The sequence below is a fragment of the Cynoglossus semilaevis genome, chromosome 1, assembly GCF_000523025.1.
Source record: "Cynoglossus semilaevis isolate Cse_v1.0 chromosome 1, Cse_v1.0, whole genome shotgun sequence".
Taxonomy (NCBI): domain Eukaryota; kingdom Metazoa; phylum Chordata; class Actinopteri; order Pleuronectiformes; family Cynoglossidae; genus Cynoglossus; species Cynoglossus semilaevis.
In genome coordinates this window covers 2,165,708-2,180,952 of record NC_024307.1, presented here as the reverse complement: position 1 = coordinate 2,180,952, position 15,245 = coordinate 2,165,708, and the positions used below count along the sequence as shown (strand labels likewise).

Below are 15,245 nucleotides of genomic sequence, written 5' to 3'. Positions count from 1 at the left end.
TTTCCTCTGGTGTTGGAGCAGAGCATTATGGGAAAGGGCATTATAGTATGTTGTGTTTACTTCCATGCCAGAATGGGCAACACATATTTGTCGGGTCATAGTCCAGTTTTGAACTTGATGTTGCTCGGAGCAGAACAATACTTTTGAACATAATGTACATTGCTTCAGCTTCATTTCCTGTTGCGTTCGTTAGCAAAGAATACAGCACTGGGACATAGCTGTGTGACTGGTTCCTCCTTGTGTCCGTTTAAAGCAGGTGTCAAACTAATTTCGGTTCTTGGGCCACAAATAACCTAATTAGATGTCAATTGGCCCGGACCAGTGCAATCATAACACCATCAATTATAAATTACAATAAATCCGTTTTTCCCTGTTGTTTTCAGCAAAGAATTACAAGTATATTAGATATAAATTATTTATTCACATTTAATTTAATATAATTTTACTAAAAAATATCCTGAACATGAGTTGTGAATATTTTTTTTATTTTCAAAATTCATCAAGAGTCAAAAGACTGAACACTTTAGTGAGCTGATTTTGGCCCGCGGGCCGTATATATGACATCCCTGCTTTAAAAGATAACCGCCTGTGTTCAGCTGTTGGTTTCTTTTGTTTTAGAGGGTGAGTTCACTGACTGTTACTGTTGTAAATGTCAAAGTGAAGCTGATTCATCTTCACACTCAGATGAACCACTGATTATAAATGAATGAATTCTGGTTCCAAACTCTGATTGTTTCCACTCTGTCTTCTCTCAAATGGATCAAAGTGTTTTTGGATTCACATGAATAAAAATGGACTCTTTTTCTGATTTAATGACAGACTTTCCACCACTGCTCCACTGGTTTGTTGGTTTATAATCTGCTGAGTCAAGTGTGTTTCCAGAAGAATCTAATCTGACTTGAACTGAACTGAATTGATCTCGATCTCCAACTGTCTTAGTTTAAAAATTAAAATAACAATAATAATGAAAGTTATCATGTAATTACGTGAAATTTATCACGACATATATAATAACAATAATGGATTATATGTCATAAAAGAAAGAGCATATGCACAGGAAGCACAACTGCCTGTGGTTAACCTAAGGTTTCTCATGAGCACGAGATACGTTTCTTCTGCCCATGTCCCTTTAGGGGCTCAATAATAAATATCTGTAATAAATGTTTAATAATCCACTAAATTCAAGAAAATCTACTTTTCTCTTTGTCTTTTCTTCTTTATTCAGGTTGGAGAAGTGCAGTTTGTCAGAGATCAGCTGTTCTTCTCTGGTCTCAGCTCTGAAGTCCAACCCCTCCCATCTGAGGAAACTGGACCTGAGGTTGAACAACCTTCCTCATTCATCAGTGGAGGTTCTGTCTGATCTAGTGAAGAGTCCAAACTACAGACTGGAGGATCTGAAGTCAGTATAAAGTGTCATCTTCTCCTCAGTATTGTTCTGACATCACTTTCTTCCTCAAAGTTAAACATTGTGCAGATGTTAACAGATATTTGTGAACATGTTGTGAAAAATGTGCAGATACAAACCAACTGTTTCCAGTCCTGACTGTAAAAGTATGAAGAGTCAAAAGTGAAGTAAAGTGATAACAGTGAGAGGAAATCTTCATCATTCAAGTCCAACTTCAATGCAGATGAAGCTGCTGCTCCTCTGCTCTGGACTGGACCCAGGTCTCTGCTGCTCTTTGACCTGGATGTGACACTGACCTGTCTCCTCTGGTGTCTGTTGTCTTCTCTCCACAGGTGGAGGTCCTGAACCTGATGGAGATCATGTTGTCAATGCAGTGGAGCCAGAAACAAGAAGGAACCTTCAGAGCTTCAGGAATGTTCTCTGTGTGAGCATGTATAACCCACCAAAGACTCAGTCAGTCAAACCATGTGACCTGATAAGAACCAATCACCGTTCTCAGCCTAATATTCAGACATGATTTTTGGAGCCTAGAGAGGAGAGCAGTGAGGCAGGATTTCTGAGAAACACTTTGGGACTTTTTTCCTTTCTTTTGTCAATAATTAAAGTCATTATCGTTGGATTCTTTCCTCTGGTGTTGGAGCAGAGCATTATGGGAAAGGGCATTATAGTATGTTGGGTTTACTTCCATGCCAGAATGGGCAACACATATTTGTCAGGTCATAGTCCAGTTTTGAATTTGATGTTGCTCGGAGCAGAACAATACTTTTGAACGTAATGTATGTCTCCTAGAGAAAGATATGGCAAAGCGAAAAAAAAAAAAAAAAGAAACATCATTTGACCAAACGTATCGACCATGCGCAAATAACCGAACAATATAACATGTAATTAAATACAGTTTATGCCATCATTTAAGCTCACCTTAAGCTAAAATACCTTTTAGGTTATTATCAAATATGTGTTTTTAAATACCATAAATTAAACTAACGTTTGCTGTTTGTTTTCTAGTACCCACTGCTTAAATGTTGTGGAAACTCATTTTCATATCTGTCAGTATTGAAGCTGTAACGTCAACGTTAACGACAATAAAAATTAGCGTCTGTTAAAATCTTTACAATAGATGGTTTTCCGAGATCCGTTATTATCCATGATGCATCGCGCCGCCGTCCATGTTGTGTAGCAAAATACGCGAATATGTAGACATAAACAATCTATAATGACAACAAAAGACAAGAATAATAAATCGCTGGTGGGAGATCAGACGAAATTGTTGTATAGAGATTCAGTAGACACAATTACAAAGGTAAGATACTTGGACAAGTTAAAAATAATCGATGGAAAAGACCCATACGAAGTCAACAAAGCTGAGTGGAAGTGGGCGGACATTGAAAGTTGGCCAGACAATGTATATCATACGGTTTTTTCCGCAATAATACAGCGTGTTAATGTAAAGATCACAGTGGCATGTACGGATGTATGTCATTTGTGAACTTTTGTACTTTTGACTTTGTAATGCCTTTTGCTTGGATCTGGGTTGAAGCATTGCATTGGGTTAAATATTTGTCCCCCCCACTGTATCTCTCCATATCTTTCTCTAGGAGATAGTAACAAAAGCAAGCAAAGCGAGAGACACATTTGTAAATCACACAGGTTTTATTTTTGATAAAATGTGAATGAAAATGCATACTGTAAAATAAATAAATAAAATCACAGCGTTTTGACTTGTGTCCTGGTCCCAGTGGAACTCTGATGAAATCAAGTTGAAATGAAGTTTTATTTACCAACATTTAAAGCTGGGTGAGTCTTTAAAAAATATTTTCTTTATATAAATTACATGATACAGATATGTGCATTCATGCCCAAAACGCTTTGGAATTTCATATATACAATGTCCATTTTGCCTGTTTCTGGTCTTTTCTCCTTTCCCCTCTCCCCCCTCTCCCCTCCTGTACCTTCAATTTTACTCAGCTCATCAACTGACAAGGTCTGTGAACCTCATCAACTGACATGGTCTGTGAACCTCATTAACTGTAATGGTCTGTGAACCTCATCAACTGACATGGTCTGTGAACCTCATTAACTGACATGGTCTGTGAACCTCACCAACTGACATTGTTCTCTTCAATAACAGAATAGTAAAAAGTCCCATTTCTGTCCAGACACACTGGAACATCACCATTGATCTGCTCTGATTCAAAGTCAAACTGGTCTTCTTCAAATGTCACACAGGGAGTAAAAGAACGTAGAACTTCTGGCATCATCACTGTCATCACCATCATCATCGTCATCAGAACTGAAAGGTCCTCACCGGGACAAATACGTTCACAGTGACAGGAGTGAAAGGTACTTTTGTAGGTTTACCTCTAGATGGAGCACTTTCTCTGTGTTCAACCTGTTTAAATGTTGTAACCGCTGCCATGGTTGAAATGTTTTCAATGTGAAACCACGTTATTGGTGAGTAGTTCAGAATGATAAATGCTTTTTCTCGAATAAAACTCCACGGTCCCCGAGCAGCAGCAGTAAAACAGCAAGGTGTAGCTGTGTGCACTTTTTAGAACAATATTCTTGACGACTGAGGTCAAGTGAATAGTCAGGTTCCATCTATTATTCACCAAAGTAAATGCCTGCTCGGAATTGTGACACATTGTTGGCAACATTTTGTAGCCAAGTTTCAAATAAAAAGCAGCCGTTTTTGGAAAACATAACATATTTTATTGAGGCATACACAAGAAAGAATACACTATGTTCTTCATAACAGAAGTTTGGTGTAACCTTGTGCATAAAAGTGAAACCATGCTAGCCCTCTTTAAGCTGTAACTGTTGCACATGTCATACAATGAACACATTGTTGTTGCACATGTCATACAATGAACACATGCATGATAGCCTAGTCGAGCAGTTCAATTCTCTAAACCATGCTGCGTTAAGGATCTTTGTCCTGTACTTAAAAATCCAGCCATATTTCTGGGCTGATACAAAATACACTGTTAGCTGATTTTGGAAAATCTCCTGTCTGTCTTACTGTCCTGGTATTTTATCGTAAAGTCATCTCTTAGTACTACTTAGTGTTTCGCGAGGGCCTGTTGGGTCTGCAATACTGAAACACGTGTGGTGGCGCTGTAGCCTGACACGTCAGGCCTCAAGTGGAATGTTAAGTTCTCACAGTCGTCGCCAGAGTCTACTCTAGTCGTTTGGGTGCCCAGGGTGAGATTATGGTTCAGTGCTCTCCTACGCCACTCCATGGTCATTTTCTTTTTTATCTCTGTTCTTATGGCATCCCCACCCACGCCCCCTCCACCAGACCGGGTGAGAGAAAGATTCTTTGACACATTTGACAGCTGCTGTGTATCTTGGACCTGTTGTATTGAGGAGAGTTGCTGGTTCTCATTTGTGGACATTTGTCTGATTTATTTGGCCCATTTTTTTATGTTGAACTGGTGACCTCATAAACAGTTAGCAGCTAATTAACAGTGTAAGTCAAGCTGCATCCACCAAAGGAATATATCAACATGCGGTTATTTTGCTTCCAAAACAACAAAGGATATTTTGTCATACTCATTTACCTTTATTTTAGTGGCTGGTTACCATACAGTAGCTTAGCATCATTTGCTGTATATAAAAAATGGACATAGCCCTCACGTTGCAAAATTGGTAGGAATCACGAGTGCTTGTTGCAAAAAGAGCTCCCTCTGCAGGGGAGTCTTCCTGAGGAGGTTTGGTTCTAAATGATTAGGTTTAGCTTTTCTTGTAAATGTAGTCAGAAACTGACAGTAAAGCACACTGCCTGACGACACACGATTAGCAGCGTGAGGTGTAATAAACAGCCAGGCTGCTTCTCATGTTACTGAAACCTTTGATTTAAAACAAATATTTTCACTTTTTGCCGATATCTGTTAGGCTGATATCGTCCAAACACTTGATTTCTGATTCCGATATCAACTGATACCAACCCAGCAACCGTTGGCCCCAAAACTCAGGCAAACGTCTCAGGATCCTATGAGCGATTCCAGCATATTTGGCAAAACCCAGGCAGTGGGTTTTCATGTTCTCATTATCGGAGAAAAAACGATAACGCTTCTTACAGATATATAATAATAATAATATCTTTTGGCTGATATTATTGGACATCTCTTATTTCTTCTAATTCACTTATCCAAGGCTTCAAACAGGGCCGTGTTTTGCAACCTATTTGCGACGTTCATTTTCTATATACTGTTGGTGCTTTCATGTCGTCATGCTAGGCTAGCTGGCTGTTTTGTTTACTTACATATTACAAACTGTGTTTAAGTTGTGCTTAGGATGTAAAAGTGTTTGTTGATCTCATTTTACTCCCAGTGAAAGTGTCTCCGTAACAAATGTATCATCCACAAGTGGAATTTAATTCAGTAATAAACTGGGACAATAGCCAACTACTAAATATTCCAATAACCAGTAAGCACCCCAGTAGTCCGCCACCTTATGTGTAAGGGTCCCTTCTATACACAGTGGAAAATGATGTAATGTACATTAATTTGTAGGTGAGACAGTATTTAGCATCAGTATTTGCATTTGGTTAAATGAGGGAGAAATAAAGGTAACTTTTAAATCACATACTTGTTTTGTTAATCGTTGACATTTTTACAGTTATTTTAACCATATATATATCACTCCAGTCATCATTAAATATTTTTGATAAATAGCCTATATTTGGGAATATTGATTGAGAGCCATGTTGGATTTAATGCGCATCACACAATGTGCAGTAGAGATGTAAGCATGCGTTGTGAATCAATTAAATATCAATACAAATGCGTGACAATTCATATTGGTTGAAATAAAAAATGGATTGTGCTTCAAGGTGTAAGGAGTAAAAAGTCACTGTGCCGTGACACTACACACTCTAGTACAGTAGGTGGCAGTATGCTCCTAAAAACCCACTATCAAACCCAGACGTCAGGTCCCTACGTAGGCTGAGAGACGTTCAGGTGTTGGAACAGAACGTGGGAAGAACGGGTTCCACAGACACCAACAGTGTTCTCCAGTGGAACTCTTTCCACTTCCTGTTTTTCTCTTCTTCTTCTGTTGTTGTTAACCAGGTCAACCAGACCAGACCAGTTTGACCAGTTTAATCAGAGCAGATCAATGGTGATGTTCCAGGGTTTCTGGATAGAAATGGGACTTTTTTCTCTTTTGTTGTTGAAGAGAACAATGTCAATTTGTTTAAAGAAAATTGTGATAAAATGGTATCGTGAACAAAAAAGATTTATGAATCATATCGTCTTGTGGGTTGATTGTGTCGTTCCATCCCTAAAGTACACTTCATTAATTAATAAACATATTAGGAATAAACACATTCAAATCACCTGTCATTTGATCATACCACGTATTAAGCTGAAGCTTTTCTCTTACATACTATATATGAGTAAATGTTTAAAAACAGTATTTTTAGTTAATCAATGGATTCAATAAATATAGGGCATAAATCTTATCTAAAGACGTAATTCCAGAGGGGGGACGGGTCTGTTTCTGTTGTCCATGTGTGTCAGTTTAAAAGGTTCTTTGGCCAAATCTCATCATGGTTTTGTGGGTGGGTAGGTGTAGGGGAGGGGTTCACCACTTCAACCTGCCAGAACGTTCATTAGTTCCAAACCCTTCAGTTCATTTGTCTCCACTTGACTTTTAATCTGTTCTGCCCGACTGCGCACATTATTTACATAATGTCTGTTTACAATAAATGACTTGAGTTTCAATCCCACAATTAACAGTAGTTTGTAACGTCCTTGTTCAAACGTTTCACAGCCACATCAACCATGATATCTGGAGGATTTGTGGATTCGTCCGACACCTTTTAAAATCACTTCTCATTAAAAACAAAGTCCGTACTGCACGTTAATAACACAATGTAATAGAAATATAGGAATATATCAGGATGAAAGAGCACATACATAACAGGTGCTGTGCACAACATAAAAGTCACCTACATTTTTACTACCAGCAGCCCCCCCGGCCCCTCCACCTCCACTTTACATCAAGTGTGTCATTAAAAAGGCATCAAAGACAACACTGTTAAATTAGTCAAATAAAAATCACACTCATCTTTTTAGGCTGAATGTCAACACCGTCTGTTTGTTGAATTTGACGCACGTGTAAATGAGAAACAAAGTCTTTACGGCAAATATCACGTGTGGCGGTTCCTACATCTCGTCATGGAGACTTGTATTGTATACTTTAAGTATTTTTAAGGCAGTACTGTTAATGTTAAATCAGCCCTCTTGAACACATTGCCTCTTTAAACAAACACGTCCGACCAGGGGGTGATACCCTCAGGTTTAGCCTCTTCAACACGACATCCGAATCAATCGTTGACACTGAGTTGAGAAGAATTCTTGATCCTGATGACATTTGTTCGCAGTGGCCGACACAGACAGAAAAATATGCTTTTTTTTGTTTTGTTTCATGCTTTCGATCAAAAACCAAAGTTTTTACAAAATCCCTCCACCACTTTTTGTCCCCTCCTGAAGTGTGAGGAAAAGAACCTGAAAACAGACTCTCGGTCAGTTCTCCTGTGTTCCGTCTTTACTTCATCTGTCCAAACATTCCATGCCTGGAGGCTAACTTTGCACCCGAGTCACAGATCCAGGTCCTGGTTTCTGCACTTCACTGAGGACCATTATTGCTGATACAATGGATCTATCCCACCCTCCCACCTCTTTAGAAAGCCATGATGTCCAGTCTCCTGTGAAACTGAGATGAAAGCACCCCATTATGGCGTTTTCCTTTCCTCGTACCTAGAAATACTAAAATCCGTCCCAATTAAAAACGAAGACACGAGGAAATACTGAAGAGCTCCAACAGTAGTGTGGAATGTTAACAGCTCAGGAAATTCAACAGAAATAAGTTCAAACATAAAACGTTAAGGACTTTTTTCCGTCACACTGCTGGAGACGATGAAACGGTGACAGGGACTGTAGTGGTTTGAGACGTTGAGCTCTGGTTCGTAGACATCCATTCTCTTAGGCTGATTTGAGACAATGTGGCCTTAAGGGGTCAGGTGAGAGTTGGATTCCCTGAGACGGGAATGTGAGCTTGCCATAAAGAATAACCCACAGGACATTTAAAGGTTTGTCCACCGGGGATGCTGTTGAGTTGATAGAGATTCATTAAGTGATCTTTCGAAGAGAAGTGACGACCCAGGATACTGGCTTCACAATGCCGAACCTGTGGCTAAGATGAAAAATATGAACGGTATTGCTATGAAGACGGTAGGTTGTGAAGTCGGGAACGGCAGTGACCAAAGGTCAAGGTCAGTGGGTGGTCAGTCTCTGATGGACAGTGCTAATAGAAGGCGTGACGTGTGTGGGACAAAGAAAGAAATGTCTCTGGCTTTATCAGGCGTTGGTCCCTGGGGTGGAGTTACCTGCCACAGCCTTTTGGCCTATCACGGTGCAGTATTCAAAGACCACAGTGCAGCCACTCAGCCTCCAGCCCAGACTCCTCACTGCTTCCTCTGCTGTCAGAACAGCACTGACCCGGTCAGATCTGACCTTTGGAGTTCTGCAGCTTAGCTCCTGCACCCAGCTCAGTACCAGGATGAGTAGGTGCTACATGAAGAACCCAGAGTCCCAGCATCATCTTCACAACCACATCAAAGTGTGTCTGCGTTTCGTTGTGCGAACACAAAGTCTAGAAGAACGAGAAGATGTGCTGGCAATCACACCTCAATGATGTTCACAGGCGCCATCTTCTTGTTGTGGGAAGCCTGGGGGGGGGGGGAAATAATCAATAACTGACTGAGGAGATTGATATGGGATCAGGAGATGGAGATATCGTTTAACCATTTGTTTCAGTGTACCTATATTTTCTTATAACCCCTATAAATTATTACGTCTGTCTTAAGTCTTTTTGACTTACCCTCATCGTCACGCACAGTTAGGTAAGGCCTAATTCTGTGTCTTTTATCATGCAACTATTCAGACATTAGACCACTGACCACTGAATACTGTCTACATTTGTTCCCAACATCCTGAATCTCGTTTTCTGCGGCTCATGGATTTATTCTCCTGTGGTCGAGCATCTAAACATAAAAAACCCACAGGTTTGGGGCTAAATTTTAGAATGAAAAATAAAAAAGTGAAGTTGATGTTAGTATGAATGAAGAGAAGTCTAGAAGTGACTGCTACCATTCACCTGCCCAGTGCTGCTGAGGGGGGGGGTGTCCGGTAAGGAGAGTAGGGGTGGGTTATACCTTACTGCGCAACAGTCCCCCTGTTGGGTGTTCAGGGGTGCTGCACTCCGAGGAGTTTTTGGCTTTGTCCTTGTTGTTGTTGGGCTCGTTGTCTTTGATGATGTCATATTGGCGACAGAAGAGAGCGATGACACCTTGGGGGCAGAAAGTAAACTTTAGCCACAGTGATGTGGCACCAGTTACTGCAGCTTTGTTTGTTTGTTTGTTTGGTGTAGTCCTCACCTGCCCACATGATGAGAACCACCACAATGATGACGATCTCCCCCGCCCTCAGCTGAGTACTTTGGCCCACTTCCTCCATCGTCACCTCGTCTGAAGGAGTCAATATGAAGCATGTTGATAACTGTGTTAAGGACTTAGGTCCGCAGCTCACGGGTTCGACCACCTCTATCCTGTATTGCTTGTCATTATCGTTGAAGACAACGGCTGTGTCACCAACCTAGCCACCTAGTGGAAGAATATTTTATTGTTCTGCCTATCACTGCCACATGGACAAATGAAGACAAAATATTTGCAATAAATAAAAAATAGTTTTGAGACCAATGGGAGTCGCTCCTTACGGCACTGTGTGTGTGTGTGAGAGAGTGTGTGAGACTTCACCCGTCTCCCCTCTTCCTGCTGCTCCCCCTCCTCTAACTGTTTGATTGGTCATCTCAGGAGGTGCTGCTTCCATCTCTCATTATCTTTGCTCTCCTGAAGCTTAAATCTTTTAAGAAAGAGGAAACGTGAAGACGGGGAAAAATCTGCCCCTCGTCATCATCCTTTGCTCTTTGCACTGAGCAGCGAGAGTAAAATCCTCGCTGTCGTAGTGAGACAAAGGGCTAACGGCTGAACTGACAGATTTTCTCTCTGTAACATTCCACTTTGTGTGCAGCGAAAGACAAAAAGTCTATTTTTTAACTCGTAGACCAAGACTTTAGATTTTTCTATTTGCAGTCTGTGATACGTGGAATGTGTCAGCAATGGTTTCTGTTGAAGTTTTTTTTTTTTTTTTATTGTTTTATTGTTTTATTTTCCAGAGAACATTGTGGAACAAAGGAACACTTTAAGATTATCTCCACTGTGTTTCCTCTTTCCTCAAACTCACTTTAAAATGGAGAAGCGTGATGCAGATGTTCTGTATCTCCTGCAGACTGTTTCTGTTTGTGCTTTTCAAACAGTTCCTGCTAATCCATCTGCTGCGGGTCAGAAGACAAACGGGGACCAGATTAAGAAATCATTTCTAAATATTATAATTATATTATTTCGCATTTCTAACCATTCTTACCATATTTATATTGGTAATAATAATAATAATATATAAACATAAAATAATAATAATAATCAGTGTTATTTAAAATGAAAAACTAAAATAAAACACACACATAATTTCCTCTTTGTGAACGTTTACGTGCGTTGATGTTTCCTGACCTGCAGTGTTGGACTTGTTTTTGTTCATAATACATCTGTTCATCAGCCCAGACCTCTATTATAAAACACTTCTACGCCTGTTAAACACTTGATGGTCATGTCTGACCCTGGGGGCCTTAGGTTTGACACAGGTGCAACTCTTTTCTTTTTTTATACCTGAAGCTAGTACAGTTATAGTTATGGTTCCTGAAAATTCTTCATTTAGTAGAAAAAAAACAACCTATTGTTCTATTGATTAGTCAGACAGAAGCTCTTTGGCTTCAGGTCGGTGCAGGCACAGCCACAGCCACCAGGGGGCCTGAGTGTAAATCAAAGGAAGAATAGATGGAGCTGCTCTACACGTGACAAATCTCTGGTCTCTTTTTGTTCAGAGCGCGGTCGTGTTTGGGTGCAGGTGAGGTGAGGCCCAGTGAGACGTCACACTGAAGTACACCCCTCCTCCTCACCCGCCCCCCCCCGGCTGTTATTATCCCTGAGCTGTGTGCTGCTGTTAGGGCGGCTCTGCTGTGAAGTTTCATTTCATGCTTTATGTGTTTATTGATCTTTATGGGTTTGAACAAAATCAGTCAGGGTATTGACTGGACCCGTGTCTCGGAAAGGACAGAAAAGCAGTGAGGATGTGTGGGGTAAACGTGTGTGAGTGTGTGTGTGTGTGTGTGTGAGTGTGTGCAACTGCACCTTTACTTTTCGAAGCCTGAGTCTCTGCCTCCTTGGGTGTTCGAAAACGCAGGGCGTCACTCAGCGGGCTGGTGCCGGACATGCTAATGGACTGAACATGGACAATGTAGTCCGTCTCTTCCTCCAGGTCCCATAATGCACAGGAGCGGGTGGTGGTGTTGACTTCCTGGATGAACCGCAGCATGTGCACATCCTTCTTCTGCACAACACGGTAGAGAGACCAGTAAAGTTAACACGACAGGAGAACGGGGACTTTGTTTAGAGTTTGACCTCAAAGGTCAAGTGCAGAAGCGTCCCCAAGACGTGTCCACCAGAGGTGTCCACCAGAGGTGTCCCTCTGAGGCGTCCCCCAGACGTCGTCTGCAGTTTCTTTCAGTTAGAGTTAGACTATCATTTTTTGTAATAGTTTAAGTTTAAGTTAACAGGCTGTGAGTTAGCTTATATTTAATGTAACATGTCCACCACAGCAGGAGGTCAACAACTATATTTGTCTGTCCAGTTGTCACAGACACCATGGAGGCTGCACACTGGTGTGGGTTACTGACAGTTGTTAAAGTCTCAGTTGTTGTTGTTTTTTTTTTTTTACAGTTGATTTATTCTTGAATTAGTGATGTAACGACACATTGCTTAAAGAATTGCGCATCAAGGCCTAAGGAGTAGGCTAAGTTATCTCACTGGTCAGACCATGATACTACCCACTCCAGTCCAGTAGGTGGCAGTATGCTCCTAAAAACCCGCTATCAAACCCAGACGTCAGGTCCCTATGGAGGCTGAGAGACGTTCAGGGGTTGGAACAGAACGTGGGAAGAACTGGTTCCACAGACACCAACAGTGTTCTCCAGTGGAACTCTTTCCACTTCCTGTTTTTTCTCTTCTTCTTCTGTTGTTGTTGTTTCACATATTGACAGTTAACCAGGTCAACCAGACCAGACCAGTTTGACCAGTTTAACCAGAGCAGATCAATGGAGATGGTCCAGTGTTTCTGGACAGAAATGTCAGTTGGTGAGGTTCGACGACCATGTCAGTTGGTGAGGTTGACAGACCATGTCAGTTGGTAAGGTTCACAGACCATGTCAGTTGGTGAGGTTGACAGACCATGTCAGTTGGTAAGGTTCACAGACCATGTCAGTTGGTGAGGTTGACAGACCATGTCAGTTGGTAAGGTTCACAGACCATGTCAGTTGGAGAGGTTCACAGACCATGTCAGTTGGTAAGGTTCACAGACCATGTCAGTTGGTGAGGTTTACAGGTTTGTCTAAAAAGACGTGTCGTTTGGTTTAAAAGAAATCGTGAAATATTTTAAACAAAAAAAAAAAAACCCTGAGCTCAGTTCATCGTTACGTCCCTGTCATTGGCCAGATTGGACCGAATTTGGCTCACAGACCACAAGTTGACAATCACTGCATTCACAGTACAGGTGTGTTTTGTGCGGTGTTGATGAGTGTGTGTTGATTACCTGCTGTGTAATGGCGAAGCCGATGACGTAGTCTCCCTCCGGGATGTCCCACGTCACCACAGCTGAGTTGGCTTTCAGTGCTTTGATGGTCACATTGACAGGAGGTGACAGGCTATCTGTACACACACACACACACACACACACACACAGAGTTGTTTTCATCACTTATGGTGTAAAACCAATGAGACTCGATACAGTGGCGATGGCGCCCCCACCAGGACGATCCACTACCCTACATTGACTTTAGGTTCCGAGCCCCCACATTACTGACTCTGAAGTCTTGAGGGCAGATTTCTTTCAACCTAGCAACACATAATGTTGAAACGTGATTGGCTAAAAAAAAACAAAATAAAGAAATTGATTATACGTGACAAGCAGCGCAACCAGAGAAATTCTGAGAAGGGGAATCGATGATGAGAACATAAATTCTGTATTATTTTATAAATATTTATGATGAATATATTGACAAACTAAGTCACTGGTTCTGATAGTGTTCAGGCCAGAGGAGATCGGGATCTACCAGTGGATTGCTAAAGGAGCGCTGGTAGCTCATGAGCAATTGAAATAAAAAATAAAATATATATATATAAATATAATTTTGTAGTGTATAGTACTGTTATACTGCAAGATATTTTTATAAAGTGTGTTCAGCTTAACAAGAGTAAATATATACTGTATAGTTCTCAGTTTCAATATACAGTGCCCCCCCCCCCCAGATACCAGTCTAATCCGTTCCACAGCAGCACTCCGATGTCGATCCACTCGTATCTCCATTGCATTTTCCCGCTTAAAATGAACTAAAAGCCACTTGAACCACTGGTCACTCCATGTTTCCTCGTATCAGGAGCAAAATCTTGCAGTAGTTACAGACTCGTAACATGGAATACTGGTGTTTTGGGAAGCTCGTATCTCGGGGGTCCACTCTATTTATCCAGGTCATGTGAACTGGAGCTCCCAAGCCAAAAAAGTATGGACACCCCTGGTTTAGGCCTTGATGGTACGCCACTGAATTTGGGTAAAAAAAACTGTAGATGTGTAGAAAGGCATGATGGGTGTTTGACAGTGTAGCAGCGGGTGGACGATCATAGATAACCCTGAGCCAGTCTGCTGATGCTGCCTTTATTACATTTACCTGACGACGTCTGATCTGTTGTTTTTTGAGGCGTATTATTTGCTCAGACCCCGGAGGCGTCACAACAACCTGCTGCCTCTGGGATCACAGTGAAACGACTGTATTTTCTCTCGGCTTTTGAAAATCAGAGCCGATGAGAACGTCCCGTCCTGCTGGATGACCATCAAATAATCATGTTTCTATCGATGTCTTGGAACTCACCGTTGGTAGTATTTTTTTCTTTCTCGGCGGTGTACAACCGTCGACAGGCTGTTGATTTATCTAAGTGAATTACGGTGTTTTTAAGTCCTGTCTGGAAAAACAGTCACCGAACTGTAATATCGAATAAAAGAAAATGAAAAAAAAAAAAGGTTAAAGTACGAAATGTAGTTTGAGAGAGAGACTGAAACAACGTAGAGATCCGTGTTTGTCCTCCTCACAAACAAAGTTAAAGCAGGTCTTTAACGTGATACTGTCCCAGCGCCTTCGTCTTCGTCACACCGTACGGACACCGTGTGTGACAGCAGGACGACAAGGACGAGCCTCAGATATTCACACCAGAGTCGGCCTTAATGAAACACCAGACAGATGTCGTTTTAAACTCTGTGTCATCACCGTGACATCGTCCACCCCGCCCTGAGAAACGGAGGTCACATTGAGCCGTGATAAATGAGTGTGTGTGTGTGTGTGTGTGTGTGTGTTCAGTTCAGTGATGAGCAGAGTGACAGCTAGGTGTCTGTCCCACGCTGAGTCGTCTGAAGGGTGACAGCTCCTTAATATCCTCATGCATCACTCTGTGTGTGTGTGTGTGTGTGTGTGTGTGTGTGTGTGTGTGTGTCAAGCAGAGGTAAATATGCTCGTGTTTCACAGCCTGGACATGTTGTGAGAACACATCCTGCTCCACAGTCGTTAATTAATGAACTTTCTTCCCTATTTATTTTATTTGATCCCCGCTCCCTCTCCC

The 15,245-nt window shown here is 41.4% G+C and overlaps 2 protein-coding genes across 3 annotated transcripts in view; one reads left to right on the top strand and one right to left on the bottom strand.

The window, feature by feature from the left end:
- LOC103381345 (NACHT, LRR and PYD domains-containing protein 12) overlaps nt 1-2,203 on the top strand; it is a 15,326-nt gene extending 13,123 nt beyond the window's left edge. Inside the window, exons 5-6 of the mRNA XM_025058568.1 lie at nt 1,241-1,399; nt 1,738-2,203. Of these exons, the coding sequence (XP_024914336.1) occupies nt 1,241-1,399; nt 1,738-1,750 (172 nt within the window). The 3' untranslated portion in view covers nt 1,751-2,203. The remainder of the gene's footprint in view (nt 1-1,240; nt 1,400-1,737) is intronic.
- A 4,332-nt stretch (nt 2,204-6,535) lies between these two features.
- The window catches only part of fndc5a (fibronectin type III domain containing 5a), a 12,265-nt gene continuing 3,555 nt past the window's right edge, over nt 6,536-15,245 (bottom strand). Inside the window, exons 2-6 of one of the 2 annotated variants that reach the window (XM_017033665.2) lie at nt 13,171-13,286; nt 11,715-11,913; nt 9,849-9,938; nt 9,627-9,760; nt 6,536-9,140 (exon numbers count right to left, since the gene is read on the bottom strand). In XM_017033665.2, the coding sequence (XP_016889154.1) occupies nt 9,093-9,140; nt 9,627-9,760; nt 9,849-9,938; nt 11,715-11,913; nt 13,171-13,286 (587 nt within the window). In that variant the 3' untranslated portion in view covers nt 6,536-9,092. The other variant, XM_008313759.3, reaches the window with a different exon arrangement.